The sequence below is a fragment of the Tasmannia lanceolata genome, unplaced genomic scaffold (genome assembly GCF_043159265.1).
Source record: "Tasmannia lanceolata isolate RefF3 unplaced genomic scaffold, GAP_Taslan_0.1 ptg000013l, whole genome shotgun sequence".
Lineage (NCBI taxonomy): Eukaryota > Viridiplantae > Streptophyta > Magnoliopsida > Canellales > Winteraceae > Tasmannia > Tasmannia lanceolata.
The window spans coordinates 37,849,815-37,865,702 of record NW_027518690.1 but is presented as its reverse complement, the minus strand read 5'-3'; the positions used below and the strand labels follow the sequence as shown (position 1 = coordinate 37,865,702).

The 15,888-nt window shown below is 39.9% G+C and overlaps 2 protein-coding genes across 5 annotated transcripts in view; both read right to left on the bottom strand.

Annotated features, from left to right (window-relative positions):
• Positions 1-540: 540 nt before the first annotated feature.
• Positions 541-7,063, bottom strand: LOC143890054 (uncharacterized). 4 transcript variants are annotated; one of them, XM_077394592.1, is made up of 8 exons: positions 6,881-7,063; positions 6,576-6,801; positions 5,666-6,053; positions 4,615-4,752; positions 4,360-4,516; positions 3,655-3,808; positions 2,425-2,598; positions 541-1,334 (listed from the first exon to the last, which is right to left on the bottom strand). In XM_077394592.1, exons 1-8 carry the CDS (start codon positions 7,000-7,002, stop codon positions 1,224-1,226), a joined length of 1,470 nt encoding a protein of 489 aa, XP_077250707.1. In that variant the 5' UTR covers positions 7,003-7,063; the 3' UTR covers positions 541-1,223. The 4 variants fall into 4 exon arrangements, with proteins under 4 accessions (XP_077250707.1, XP_077250706.1, XP_077250705.1 ...); XM_077394591.1 differs by having other exon boundaries at positions 541-1,377; positions 2,425-2,592; positions 6,881-7,058; XM_077394590.1 differs by having other exon boundaries at positions 541-1,377; positions 6,881-7,055.
• Positions 7,064-7,864: 801 nt separating this feature from the next.
• LOC143890051 (ruvB-like protein 1) overlaps positions 7,865-15,888 on the bottom strand; it is a 32,266-nt gene continuing 24,242 nt past the window's right edge. The window contains exons 11-12 of the mRNA XM_077394582.1: positions 8,585-8,654; positions 7,865-8,439 (exon numbers count right to left, since the gene is read on the bottom strand). Coding sequence (XP_077250697.1) covers positions 8,350-8,439; positions 8,585-8,654 — 160 coding nt within the window. The 3' untranslated portion in view covers positions 7,865-8,349. The remainder of the gene's footprint in view (positions 8,440-8,584; positions 8,655-15,888) is intronic.

Genomic DNA, 15,888 nt, shown 5'->3' with positions numbered 1-15,888 from the left:
TACTTCATAGATGTATGCTTATTTACAGCTATTAAATATCATATAGACGTAAATCGCCATGTGTATCTTTATAGGGGCACATTTGTAATTTTATCAAATAAAAGGGTTAATTTTTTCTTTAATTAAAAAAGCTCTTGCATTATTAAGGTCCTGTTTGTTTTAGATTTTGAGAATGATTGTGAGCCCAAAACTGATTTACGAATAGGGCATTAATTTTGAGTGTAAAAATCAGTTTTGGACTCACAATCGGGTCTAAAAATCCAAAACAAACAGTGCCTAAATCACAATGCGGTCTACTTGTGCAAATGTTCTGCACATGATAACAAAGTCAAAAAATAAAAAAATAAAAAAAATCAAATGAGTAATGCTAGCGAGACCGGGAGTAAGGCCAGGGGGACCGAACAAATGGGTTCTTGCCACAACATCACAAGTGAGGCAAGCCTGCCCTTAGGTTTAGGTAAATCAACAAAAAGTAATTTTTTGGCACACATGGCACATTCTCATTGTTGGGCTCTCCCAGTACTCCCAATCACCATATCATTTTCCAAATCAAATACATTGAATTAGGGGGCATCCACGAATCAAATAACTTAATCCCACCTCGATTGAGTGATCCTTGAACAAGATCAAGGCGTCAATCTTTAGGGGTCTGCCTAAAGAAGTTAAGGGATTTTACATAGTTTGCATGTGGTGTAAGATCCGATCATGCAGGTTGCCTCACAGAGATCCACTAAATGAATGGCTAGCTTAGATCATCCAAATAGATAGGCCCCACTGAACTTTTCTCTGAGATTGTATATCAACGGAAATACATGCCCATCTCACATCCTCATGTTATACATCACATTACTTAGAAAATAACAATGTTGAAGCAATTTACAAAGCAATAGTACAAAGACCATTGGCATCTTGAGTGACAAATACCCTACTAGGAGGGTTGTCTTTGTTGATTAACCAGAGCAAAGATGAAGATGCATGCAAATAGCTAGGGGATGAAAGATGAGGAGGGAGTTATGAAATCTTCCAATAAGAAATTGGTTTGGGCTACAGTGGCAGAGGGTTTTCTCCTCTGTTGACGGGGCTTTCTTCGAGTGTGTTTTTCTTATTGTTCTCTTGAGAGAAAAGGGATTAGCTTAGATACTGTCTCCGATCCAAAGGCTACAAACACACCCACTTTGGTTAGGGATGTAACATAGAGAGGTCTTGTAGTATCTGCTCCATTACTATACCACATGCAAATAACCCCACCCCAACAAGTGCAGGCTTTGCTCCAAACAATGCGTTGCCACTATTTTCATCACCACCACCTCTAGCTTGCATAGCCCATGCCATTGCTGGAGGGAGTACACCATACAATATTGTCATGCAATAACCCCCCTAGTCTCCACATCAAAGTACAAATTGTTAGGGGCCGTTTGGATCTAAGGCTCCGTTTCTTTCGATGAAAATTAAATGGGCGTAAAACAAATTTTATGCTCATTTTCCACTTAAATAGGGCGTAAAATAAATTCGACGCCTATTTCCGTTTACCAAATTTTCACTTCAAATAGGCGTAAATTTTGTTTTATGCTAAAAAAAATGTGCGCGCCTAAAATTTGTTTTACACTAATTTTACGTCAAAAGAAACTGAGCCTAAAGGGGGGAAATATCCATTGCAGAAAAGTAGTTCAAGGTCTGGTAGAGTTGAAATTTTACTAGAAAATGAGGAAATTTTTTATTTTGAAAAAGCTTTTCATAGAAAATGAGTTACCGAAACATTGGAGAACTCATTTTCCAAGGAAAAAAAATTCTAAAGAAAGTTGTTTATCTAATGAAACTGAGCCTCTTTGATACCTCTAAAAATTATTTGCATATAATTTTATATGCAAATAGTATTGAAGAAAATTGTGATTATATAAAAATAATAGTTGCAATATATAGTTTTGGAACGACAGGTAATGGCTTCCAAACAACCTTAATGTCCCATTCGCAAAAATAAAAAATAAAAATAAATAACATATAATCTTATTTGAAATAAAGACTAATCCTAGTGACATCCAATGAGGGTGTAAGGTGATGTTAATCATCTTGTTGAAGTATAAATGATTAAATAACACGAATTCTATCAGCTTAAGCTTTTGGAGTAATTGGTTGTTTCACATGGAAGCTATTGTCTCACGGCCGGTCCTTCAATACCTCATTCATATTAAAAGTCCATGTGTACGACCAACCCAAAAAGAGAGGCAACACGTGAGGTGGAGTGTTGAAGTATAAATGATTAAATAACACCAACTCTAACAGCTTAAGCTTTTGGAGTAATTTGTTGTTTCACACATCTCTTTCGAGATATACTTTTCCCTCAGGTGTGAGAAGATTACTGTTTTTTCTACGGCAACTCTAGCCAAATTACTGTATATCTTTATTTATCAGTTCTCTTTAACTTACAGAAATGTCGGTAGCAGCCGAGAATGCATCCGGAACAGTGATTGAGACAAGTAGCGGCGGAGCGATCGCTATCGACGTTGCCATGAAGTTTATTTTGTTACTTCGCCACCACTTTCCCATATCAAAAAATCCACCCTCATTTCTCTTAAGTGCACTGCTTTTCTCAGGCTTCTCCTGCCGGAATTACAAGTAACAATAATAGCAAAAAAGCATGCAACACAAGATATAAAAAGGGAATTGATATCTTGACTCCCTTGTTTTAATAATTTCACTCCAATCTATACGCTATTTTAATTTACATTCGAAGTCTGTTACAACTCCTAAGATAGTGTAAAGTGTGAACAGCCAATGAGAAAAGTAGTTAATAAAGTATGGAATGCCATTATCAAAACAGGGAGTGTGGATATCATTTCCCTCTAAAGTAGAGAAGGAGACAACACACCCATGAGAGAGAGAAGAAGAAGAATTCAAAATTCAAACTAATCTATATGCAAGTTTCGTAGTTGAGATCATAGCTATCAGAAACTTCCTAGTTGGATGGGAAGCTCGCTTCTCTTGAGTCTCACTTTGGAAGCTAAGTTTTAGGGGAAGCGCGCTTCCAAGACACTTCCTACGTGTTTCCTATTAATTAAAATTATACTTCGTCCCCTAAAGAATTATTTATCATTTTTCTAAAATTTGTGATTCTTAAAAAGTCTTATTTTCTACTGATAAGTTATATTAAACCTTCCTCCCTAACCTTCTACAATCCTACTTTTTCTAAGTACTTTTACTTTAAATGAGGCTTCTTACATGTTTTATGTTGGCTTTTAGTAACGCTTCCTACACATTTTCTTTTTACTTTTTTAGACCTTTTTGCTTCCCATATTTTATCTATTCTAAACCCCTTGCTTCCCGCATCGTTTCTCGCAACCGTTTCACACTCTGGCAACTATGGTTGAGGTATTGTGTATCATGTTTGGAAATCTCAAGGCCCCATTTGGATACTTGGATTTATAATAAGGATTGAAAATTTATGGATTTTACAAGGTAGAACTTGGATTTTAGAAGTTAATACCTGGACTTTTATAAGCTAAAGATTTTTGCTTACAAAAATTCAGGTTTTAGCTGGTAAAATCAAGGATTAAAAATCCATGTATCAAAACGGCACCCAAGAGTGTAAGCCAGGCCCTAAGGGTGTATGACATTCAAATATGCAACCTAAAGAGTGAAAAGAGGAGGGCAAATTACTTGTAGTATTTGGGTTGAGGAAGAGATGGAGAAAAGATTGCTGAGTTGCTCCTCGAAGAATTGAAAGAAGCCCAAGAGAGTGCCAATCATCGACGTTCCAACCGCGAGAAGCGAGAATGCTTGCACCATAGTTGACACCCCATCCCATCTCACCCTAAACCAGAGTAGCCACAATTGTAGGTATTCACTCAACATGAATGTATTGAATAAAAAAATGTGGGTCCCCACCATGGTTTGATCTTCCCATTTAATCAAGACCCGACAAATGCATTGTTGATGGCTAAACATCCATCCATCAGACGGACAGGATCGTCCAATCTGAACGCTTTTTAGCCATGGCAGATCAAAGATTAGACCCACCAGGTAGATGTGCTAGAAAATCAGTTTTGGACCCCAAATAGATTTTCAAAATCCGAAACAAATATTACCCTAGTACTTACTATACTTGTTGACATTCATAAAAGGTTATCTAATGAATTATGTGTTCAATTGAAATTGATTAGAAGAAAGACAAATATTCCTTGCTCATTATCAGATAATCACTTATTCATAAACTTACCAAATTTAGGCCCTGTACGTTTAAGATTATGTCTACCAATTGTGGGTGTCAAAATTATGTTTGAATTTGAGTCTAATAATCGGTTTAGCACTTACAATCGGTTTTCATAATCTTTAACAAATAGGGCCTTTGAAAGATATAATCACCTCAGGAGCAAGTCGAGGGGGTCTACTCCATTTGTTCGCGATGAGAGGCCGAGCGCAACAGCTTCCCAAACAAGAAGAGCAAGCAATGGGACGAGGCTACCGAGCACCAGCGACAACCTTATACGTGCGAGATCACCACCAAGATATGTACAAATAACTGCAAGAAATAACCCATCATCCGATCACGTGGCATGAATCCCACCACACAATTAAATCATTCAATCCAATCCCTTGATCTGAGCCCTTCATCCTTACCAGGTGCCAGATCATGATAAACCAAAGAAAAGATTATCACCGGAATCGTCACTGGAACTTGATCCCAATCACCCGAGGACGTCAATCCTGACCACCCTCCATTTAAAGCGGCTATCACCTCAATTGCTACTAATAGACCTGACATTGTGGAATTCAAGATAAATAAGCCCGTTTGAATGCATGTTAAGTAGAAGTAGAAGAAAAGTAAAATGATGTCAAACAAAAACAAAATAGAATCAAAGGAAAATGATATCAGCACAACCATGCTTTAATAATTGCACAAACGCAGCCTATCTTTTCGTTTTTAATTGGTTTGTAAGAGCTTTTTGGGAATTGTAATACCCTGAAAGCTCTTTAAATTATGGAAAAATTGCCAATGGGTGATGCCAAAATACAAGAATTGTGAACGGGAGACACAAAAATTGTTAGAGAGGGACGAAATGGGGCTAATCAAGTCTCTAAAAGGGGGTTACCAACCCTCTAGATGGGGTTATCAAACTCTCAAAAGGGGGTTATCAACCCTCTTTAACAATTTTTGAAAAGGGTGTCCCCAGTTCAGATTTCTTGTATTTTGGTGTCCCCCCTTGGCAATTTTTCCTTAAATTATAAAAGACACAATGGGTTTTTGCAACTATCAAAACATCAAGGAGAGTGAAAATGACATCATTTTACTCTCGGGAAGTGATATATTCACCCCCCTTTTCTTCTATAGGCCTGCCCTCTCCCGTGTATTTATGACTACCCTTTTACACTACTAGTGGGTGACCCAACAAAGAAAAAGGGGCAAATACATCATTTTCCTTTCCTTTCTTTTCTTAGTAAAACATATGTTTTGATTATTTCAATAATGAAACTCCAAACTTTACTTCACACTTCTCTAATACACTTGTAAAAGCTGTTAACAATTTAGAGGTGCCCTCATAAGCCAATCAGAGAAGTGGTTAGTGTAGTGTGAAGTGTCATTACCAAAAAGGGCTACAATCCATCCACACACTCATTACATTTTTTTCAAAATGAACGGTTGAGATGCACCCAAAAGAGAGCATCGAACCTATCATGGAGGCTGTGAGCCATCGATTGACTAGATCAGTGAGGTGGATCCCACCGACAGAGATGAGAATGGTGGGGAGAGTGATGAAGAAGACGCCTGAGATGGATGCTGGGAGATTGATGAGGTGAGATAAGAGTTCTCCAGACTTTGATGTATAAGCAACCATAGAAGTGTAAGCTAAGAAAATGTAGTTAACTGTTGCTAAAGTTCCCCCCCATTCTCCTAGTGTCTGTTGGGCCATGGTCCTAATTGAGATAATCTCCACTTCTTCCTCCTCTCCTCTCTCTCTCTTTTTTCTAAGACCCACATTTATTTCAGCCAGCAAGAGAGCTTCAAATAGAAGAAATCCCCAACAGAAGACAATAGCTATTGCACTAGGGATGAAGCCCTGCAGTATAGAAGTGAACAAATCATCCTTAGTGTCATAGTAACAAATTTCTTGAAAAAACTTGAATTTTTTATGCCCTTTTTTAAACTTTAGGCCAAGTTTGGATTGCAAGAAAAATATTTCTAATGGAAAATTTTTTCTTTCCACAATTAAGATGAAATTGCTATCACTATAGTGTATTTAGAGGGATATTATCATAACTTGAAGGCCCCTCTAAATAAAAATTGAATAGTGTTGGTTCGAGAACTAAGCACTTTTAGAAATATTTTTACTTTCCAGTAAATTCTTACAATCCAAAAAAAAAAGCCTTGTGAAGAATTATAAATAATTCAAAATTTATTACATTTTTTTCTAACTAAGGCCCTGTTCGTCTAAGATTATGACAAACCAATTGTCGGGCTCAAAATTACGTTTAAATTTGAGTCCAATAATCGGTGTAGCACTCACAATCGGTTTTCATAATCTTAAACGAACAGCGCCTAAATGGGAATTTTCTTGGTTAAAGGATAAATTGATGAGTACAGCAGGTGAAGTTTTCTTTGGAAGAGCGAGAATTCCTGAGCCAACACTGGTTCCGATGATCAGAGCAACAGCGCCGATCACAGTTCCCTTCTTCTCTGACCCATTGATAGAATTATCCATTGACTCCTCCGCGGCTTCATCGGACTTTGTTACAAATAATTTTTGATGGGGGATAACAGATTTCATGTCATTTTGCTGTCCATGGATGCCAAAGCCACAATAGTTGCTAGCATGAAAGAAATCAGAGATGGAAGTGAAGAATAAATAATGAAATAACAGTGAAAAACTAAGGAGATGCAACATACACTTTTGCTTTGAAGTAGATTGCTATGCCCTTTTCATGACTGTTCGCCCACTGTGGAATTGTCTTTGCCCTTTGAAAACTGTGGCTTTTACGATAGGAAGTAGACATGAATTGGATCTCCATGAGAGAGAGAGAGAGAGTTCAGCTTCTTGAATCAGTGATGAACTGAGAGAGAGAGAGAGAGAGAGAGAGAGAGAGAGGCGTGGGGGGAGACTAGTAGAAATATCATAGCAAGTGGTCCCACAAAACTCCTGTGGCTGATGAGAATCTCCAGTTCTATTGGAATTGTAGAGTGGGAAGGCATTTTCTAGAGATATCTTGAGAAGCGGGCCCACAAGTTGACAATTTGATTGGGCCTTAATTGGATATCCATTTGAAAATTCCGAGTGCCTAGGAAGAGTAGATAGCAATTAGCAGAAGTTAAAGACTCGTGGAGATTAGAAACTAACCCCCTTTCTTTAATCGGAGAGCCCCCTTGACTGGTTTATTAGTGATAAAAACACAATTGGAGGCATACATGGTCACCCCAGATTGTAGTGGAAAATGATACTCCCACTTCCTTCTTCAATAATAATACTCCTTTCTTTATTTTACTCAATTGTAATTAACCATTAAAGGCTATTACAGCCTCCAACAAGCTATCAGCAGCAAGAAAGTGTTGAAAATTTGAGTGTCATTATCAAAACAAGGGAATGCAGAGTGAGTGTCATTATCAAAACAAGGGAATGCAGAGATCATTTCCCAAAAGCAATTTTCAGGCTGACCCCTCAACCAAATGAACTCTTGTTCTCAGTTAAAAGAGCATTTGAATTTTCTAGACTGACCCCCCCAACCAAATGTAGTCATTTGAAAATTTTAAGAAAGCATGAAAAGTAGATGAGACTTGATCTAAGATACTTGAATCAAAACGAGCAAACCCAGGCAGAAAACATCCTTCTCTGTAATAAGAATCAATCTAAGATACTTAAATCAAAACAAGCACATATCCAGTTAAAAACAGCAATTCTTTTTCCACCAAACCCAGGCCAAAACATCTTTCTCCTTGTTGAGAGTCAATCTAAGATACTTGATTCAAAACAAACAAATATCCAGTAAAAATTCTCTTTACACCATTTAAAATATCAGCCTTAAATACCCTACAAGCCCCTTTGGCAAATACAACCCCCAACCAAATAAGCTCTTCACACATCCCTCAATCACTATAGGTACTGCTGTTATGCCTTTGTAAGACCTGGAGATCACAGTAACCAGCTCCCAGAAAAAGGAGACCAAAGAACAGCAATCCGACTTGGTATCGCAACTGAAAACAATATCGACAATGTGAGCAGGACAACATAGAAAGTTGGCCCCTCTGAAGATCCCAAAAACCGGCAACTGCCCCATGGGGTATATTGGGTTTCATTTTTTTCCTCCTGTTGCAAGTAATCTGCTTTGCACATTTTAAAGAGCACAGTAAAGGCTGCAAGTTCATCAGGAGATGTATCGTTCCTGCTGCTCCTGAAGAAGCCTAGCAGAAGATTTCGCATCCAGGTACAGAGCAGTCACTTCTTCAAGATCAGCCTAACATGAATAATGGAAAGAAAATGATCAAAGGAAAATGTATAATAGATATAAATAAACAAAGCAGAATGCTATTAAAAATATAAAAAATAAACAGAGCAGAACATGAATCATTTTGAAGAAGGATTGATGAAACTTGGCGTACCTTGCAAATGTTATCTCTACCATTCATTCTAGCCATAACACTAGCAGGTGAGAGCAGCTGAACTGCATGCCTGAAGAAACAGATGTTCGCAATTAGCACACTCGGGCCTATAGCAGAAAGCAATATCAAAGACAATGACAACAAACTTTATGGGGCTGTTTGGTTTGTGGATAGGAAAGCGGGAATAGAGAGCTGCTCATAGCCAAAAACCGGAGCTAGAGCAATTCAAACTTTAAGCTAGAGCTGCAAGGGTAGGAAATATGACTCATCCAGTTTAATAAGCACAACCAAATAGAGGACTTTCTCCCCCTTCCTTTTTTTCCCTCTCTCAGACAGACGCATACACTTCAAACACACAACAAAAGAATTGCTGCCTTTCTATATATATATATATATATATGAGAGAACGGTTTCTACACACAAGTGTAGATAAGTTATCTACACACTAGCTTAAAATACAGTGGAGGCCCACATTGTTTGGGTGATCCAAACCATTCATTTGATTGGCCCTCACATAGATAGGGTGTCCACAACAAATCAGCTCCATAGGATCATCCTAACCCTTCGAACCGTGGAGGCAAAAAATTGACAGATTTGTGAAGGTTTATACACATCCATTTTACCTCCACAAATCGTAGGGTTGGGATGATCCTTTGGAGCTGATTTTTTGTGGACACCCTATCTATGTGAGGGCCAATCAAATGAATGGTTTGGATCACCCAAACAATATGCCCTCCATTGTATTTTAAGCTAGTGTGTAGATAACTTACCTACACTTGTGTGTAGAAACCGTTTTCTCATTTATATATATATAGGATACATAGGATTTCATAACTTCCGCTATCTCGTATACTATCTAACAAACAAAACAACCCTTATACATATGGGACATGGACATAACACGCATGGATAGGTGTTGTGAGTGCATGTTACATGTGATGTACCTATGAACAAGATGCTATACATGGTATGGTGTGCCAATATCGACTTTATGTGCATTTCTTTTGAAGAAATTACCAGAAATTTTATCAAGGAGAAAGAAAAATAACAAATTATATCAGGCGGAGGTTGCCCAGTGTATAAAACAAGCCTATCTACTCCGCTCTAAGCAAGCCTGTCAGCCATATCATTCGCAATTCCAGGAACATGCGGTGAGCTTTGCACCTCTGCAACCTGGATGTTACACAGAGAAACCATAGAAAGAAGAAAATCAGGATAGAAATTTTATTATTCTTGTCTTTTCGTCTACAACCCCCTTATTACCTCCTCATTCACATCTCTAGACTCCAGATAAACTAGGACTCCTAACCCTATCCGACTACAGGCAAATCACTAAAAAACAGCAAGAAAATCACAAATAAAACAGAAAAGCCAGCAAAGCAAATGACGAAAAATTAGGAAAGATAGGGTCTCCTGTTGAGACGTAACATTGCCCCCTCCTAAGAATAGCCTTGTCCTCAAGGCTGAAAAGTTGGAAACTTTTCCTGCAACTTATAAAGAAGCTCCCAGGTAGCCTCTTCCTCCGGTATGTTGGTCCACTTAACCAAAACTTCTGTAACAGCTCGATTTTGCCTTTTAACTATTCTTCGATCCGATATTCTTTCTGGCTCAGCTGGAAGATGTCCATCATCATAATGGAGGTAAAACAGGCTGAATAAGAGTAGTGGCCCCTAATTTGCGCTTAAGGCATGAAACATGGAACACAGGGTGGATTTTGGAACTAGGGGGAAGCTCTAGTTGATAAGCAACAGGTCCCACGCTTCTAAGAATTTTGAATGGACCGTAGAACTTAGGAGAGAGTTTGAGATTAGTCCTTGTAGCAACAGAAACCTGTCGGTAAGGCTGGAGCCATAAATAAACCCACTGGCCCACTTGAAATTCTCGCTCTGTTCAATGACGATCAGCGTATTCCTTCATACGGTGTTGAGCCATTCCAAGGTGACGCTTTAAATCATGTAGAGCTGCATCCCTATCCTTGAGGTTCCGTTCAACAAGGTCAACATTGGTGTCACCCGGTGTATATAATGCTACTGTCAGAGGGGGACGACCATAAACGATCTCAAAGGGTGTAGCAATGGTGGATGCATGAAATGTGGTGTTATACCACCACTCTGCCCATGGTAACCATTGGACCCATCGACGAGCGTAATCAGCCACAAAGCAACGTAAGTAAGTTTCAAGGCAGCAGTTAACTCTTTTGGTTTGTTCATCCGTTTGCAGGTGATACGCCGAACTCATGCAAAGTTGGGTTCCCTGAAGGCAGAAGTACTCTTGCCAAAAATTATTGAGGAATATCTTATCACGGTCACTGACAATCGCCTTAGGCATTCCATGGAGCTTTGCAGCATGTTGAATGTAGAGTTGTGCAATCTCGGCTGCGGTATAAGGATGTGATAATGGGATGAAATGACTGTATTTGGATAGACGGTCCACAATTACCATAATCGAATTTTTCCCTTGCGAAGATGGTAGCCCTTCAACAAAATCCATACTAACCTCTGACCAAACCAATTCAGGGATTGGCAACGGTTGAAGCAACCCTGGGGGAGCCAAACTTTCTGTCTTACTCCGTTGGCAAATTTCGCATTCCGCAACATACTGCTGCACCACTTTCTTCATTCCAGGCCAAAAAAATGCTAGAGCCAACCTTTTATACGTACGAAGACCTCCAGAATGGCTGGCCTCAGGAGTGTTGTGAAACTCATGTAAGAGTTGTTGCACCATTGCTGATTCTTTTGGAACCATCAACCTACCTTTGTAGAGTAGGTAGGACCCATTCCAGGAATAACCGGGCAACGAGGATGGGTCTGTCTGCAACTTTTGTATAAGCTCCTTAGTGTCATCATGTTGGATCCATTCAACCATCAAGTCACTGATTAAAGAGGCCGAGGGTATCGAAATTGCAGCCAATCGAGTGTCTTCAAATTGACGAGACAAGCCATCCGCGGCAAGGTTTTCCTTTCCCCTTCGAAACACAATCTCGTAGTCATAGCCCATCATCTTAGCGGCTCATTTTTGCTGTTCAGCTGATCCCGTACATTGTTCAAGGAGGTATTTAAGGCTTTGATGATCAGTTTTGATTTGGAAGCATCTACCCAACAAATAGTGTCTCCATTTTGCCACCACTTGCGTTATAGCAAGCATCTCTCGTTCATAAGTAGAGAGGGCTGCGCTACGTTCATTGAGAGCCTTGCTAAAGAATGCTATCGGCCTCTGGTTTTGCATTAATACAGCCCCCAATCCAGTCCCAGAAGCATCACTCTCGATAACAAATGGCTGAGAAAAATCTAGAAGTGCTAGAACTGGGGTAGATATCATAACAGACTTCAATTTTTTAAAAGCCTCCTCTGCTGATGGGGTCCATTGGAAGTTATCTTTCTTCAACATTGCTGTAAGGGGACCACTTATGAACCCATAATCCCTCACAAACTTGCGGTACTAGCCTGTTAAGCCAAGAAAACCTCGGAGTCCCTTGATCGTTGCAGGTTTGGGCCAATCAATCATGGCCTGTATCTTGGTCGGATCAGCTGCCACTCCCTCAGAGGATATGATATGGCCTAAATATTCGAGCTGAGTTTGGCCAAATGAGCACTTGGCTTGCTTTGCATATCTGATGCTTCAACAAACAATGCAATACAATCTCAACATGCTTTAAGTGTTGCTCCCAAGATTGACTATATTAAGATATCATCGAAGAAAACTAATAAGAATTTTCTTAGAAATGGTTTAAATATCTCACTCGTTAAACTTTGAAATGTCGAGAGAGCATTGGTTAGGCCAAAGGGCATCACTAGGAATTCATAATGACCCTCGTGAGTACGGAAAGCAGTCTTGGTTATGTCCTCTTGGTGAACTCGGATTTGATGGTATCCAGACCTCAAATCAAGTTTTGAAAAGAATTTTGATCCAAATAACTAATCTAACAGTTCATCTACGGTGGGGATTGGAAACTTATCTTTGACAGTGGCTGCGTTGAGGCAACGGGCCCTGTAATCCACGCAAGCCGCCATGATCCATCCTTTTTTCATACTAAAAGTACAGGTGAGGAATAAGGACTGCTGCTGGGCCTAACAATGCCGGTTGCTATCATTTCTTTAACAAGTTGTTCGATGATGTTCTTCTGCACGTGTGGATACCTATAGGGCCTGACTTTCACTGGGCCTGCTCCCGGCTTGAGCAGAATCTGGTGGTCTTGAGGTCTAGTTGGAGGAAGATTCTTGGGTTCAGAGAATACATCTTGATATGTGTTGAGGATCACTGCAAGATATGATGGTAGTGGATCTCCCATGGTAGTCTGTGGAATAGGTGTCAACTGAGCAATCATACAGATGGGATTCCTTTTCAATAAGCGACTGAAGAGAGTGTGATTCACCAATTGCGCGCGTTGTTCATGAACACCATAATACTTGAGTCTTTCCTTGATGTGTGAACTCCATGGTTAGGCTATCGAAGTCCCATACCACTTTCCCAAGGGTACGCAACCATTGAACACCCAAGATTATGTCAGAACCTTTAGTGGGTAACACCAACAAGCCGGTGGTAACTGTGACTCCTTCGAACTGAATAACCATCTCTTCACAAAAACCCTTGCATCTCAGCTTATTTCCATCTGCTACTGAGACATCGAAGGGCTGACCCTCCACGATTTGAAAACCCAACCGGCGAGCTATTTGTTCAGCAATGAAGTTGTGAGTAGAACCTGAATCTACTAGCACAGTGACTGTTTGGCGTTTGACCTTAGCCTTGATTCTCATGGTTCGAATTGTTGGTAAACCCGTCAATGCAGAGACAGAGACTTCTGGAGATTCTACACAAACTTCCACGTTTGCCTCGTTTGCTTCTGATTCTGTCTCATCAAGGTCTCCTTCGAGCATGAATATCTGGATAGATTTACAGCGATGCCCAGGCACAAATTTTTCGTCACAATTGTAGCATAACCCCTTGTCCCTGTGTTCCTTCATCTGGGCAAAAGTTGACCTTTTTATAGTTGGAGAAGCTACCGGAGTTTGCTTGACTTGGTTTGAAGTGGGATTGGTTGGAGCTGACGGCTTACTTATATTTTCCCGAGCTGCTCCTCTTAGGTTGATCTTCTCCTCTTGGGCCCTCGCCAGGCTGATGGCTTCTGTCAAAGTCTTGGGGATGAATATCTTTACTTCGGAAGCTATATCTTCTCTTAAACCGAATATGAAGCTCCCTACCAAGGCCTTCTCCGACCATTCTTCGACTCTATTGGCGAGCTTCTCAAATTCGATTTGGTAGTCTTGAACCGAACCTGTTTGACGAACCTTTGCCAGAGCCCCATCAAAGTTTTGGTAGGTTGTGGGCCCAAAGCGCACGCACAAAGCCTCTACCAGTTCCTTCCATGACAGGTTTGAGTGACTCCTATGGTACCACTGAAACCATTGTGCGGCCACACCTTGCATATGAAATGAGGCCAACAGTACACGCTCTTCATGTGGTGTGTTCTGATAATCAAAAAATTGTCCTGCTTTATAAATCCATTCGGTGGGGTCGTCGCCATCAAATTTCGGAAACTCAATTCGGGCATATCGGCCTTGAATCCTACTCATCGTTCCACCGTGGCTATCACCAAACCCTTGTAGACTTTGCTGATTTCTGGTGTGGGATTCTCCTGCTGATGCTCCCAGCCTAAGCTCCAAAATCGTTCTATAGAGCTTGAAAGGTGATCATAGCGTGTAGTCATCTGGGAAATGGCTTCCTTCATGCTGTGAACTTCTGTTTCAAGCTGATCTACCTTCTGCTCCATTTTTCTCGTCGTTTTGGGCGCTTTTGGCATAACCTGGCTCTGATACCAGATGTGAGGTTTGCACCTCTGCAACCTGGATATTACACAGAAACTAAAGAAGAAAATCTGGATAGAAATTTTATTATTCCTGCCTTTTCGTCTACAACCCCTTTATTTCCTCATTCACATCTCTCGACTACAGATAAACTAGGACTCCTAACCCTATCCGACTACATGCAAATCACTAAAAAACAGCAAGAAAATCACAAATAAAACAGAAAAGCCAGCAAAGCAAATCATGAAAAATTAGGAAAGATAGGGTCTCCTGTTGAGACGTAACACATGCGAAAACACAATCTCTCCCTACATTAGTCCGTTATCTCGTTAATATAAGACGTCAATCTCCACAGGCTTTGGCTTTCCTTTCTTGCCCAAGCTATGACATTTGTCCAGTCTCTGTCCACTATTCACCGTAAAATGAGTAACTTGGAAAATTCGCAAACCTGTGAGAAGTGCGCTAACCGCAGATTCATTAGAGTCAGGCCGTCCAACTGACCCTGAACATGAAGCCTTAGATAATACAGTCGATGAATGAGGGTCTGAAAGATGGATCAGATTGAGAAGCTGATGTGCCGCTTTCAGATTCTTCCAGGAGATTGAACCTGTTCTTAGTGTGGTTATCGCAACTTCAAAAAAAAGGCAGGAATGTCACTGGTGCCTGATGAGGTTTTTCGGCAGAGACGGGGCAGAGGGGGCTGGCTGCAAGAATATTAAGTGGAATCTGAGCATTATTCAAAATATGGTATGGCCAAATAATGAGAATGTAAAGGTATCGGAGGAGAGAGATTGCCATGTTGTAATTGTTTCGAGCAAGTGGACGACAGATCGAGAATATTGAAATCATGTCTCATAGGAAGGGTCAAAGAAGATGATTGAAAAATAGAAGATTTACATAAATGGGCGAGTTGGTTCTTCGGGATACCATTAAACATTGAGCCCGAGATGCTCAATAAAAATGAAATCCTATTTTGGTTTGAGTTGACAGCCCTAGCTCCCTCAATCAAAGAGGGGAGATATGCCCTTGGGGATAAATTGTTGTCCTTGGCACCATGGAGTACAGCATATCGTACTGGTGCTTGAACGATTCTGATTCATTTCTTTGGCATTCCCCTACATGCATGGGGATCAATCAATGGTGGAAGACGTTTTGGTTCCAATTGGAAATTATGGTGGATATCCTATAAGATCCCAGAAACGTATGGAAGCATATGCAAATGAAATAATTTTAAGATGAAGCCATCTTAACATCACCAAAAATCGATAATTAGACATCATCACATAATCAACAAAGCCCTTAATAATGACTTGGTAAAATCGAACACATGCATTGTTGCGTCTCTCTGATAAAGAGGTACATACCACATTTCAAATATTATTCATTTAAACATTTAGCTTTTTCTGAAATATTTGAATATTTATACATAATACATACCCCACATTACAAAAAAAATCCTTAAATAAAGGCTTTGACATTTGTCAGCATTTTATTTCCTCCATC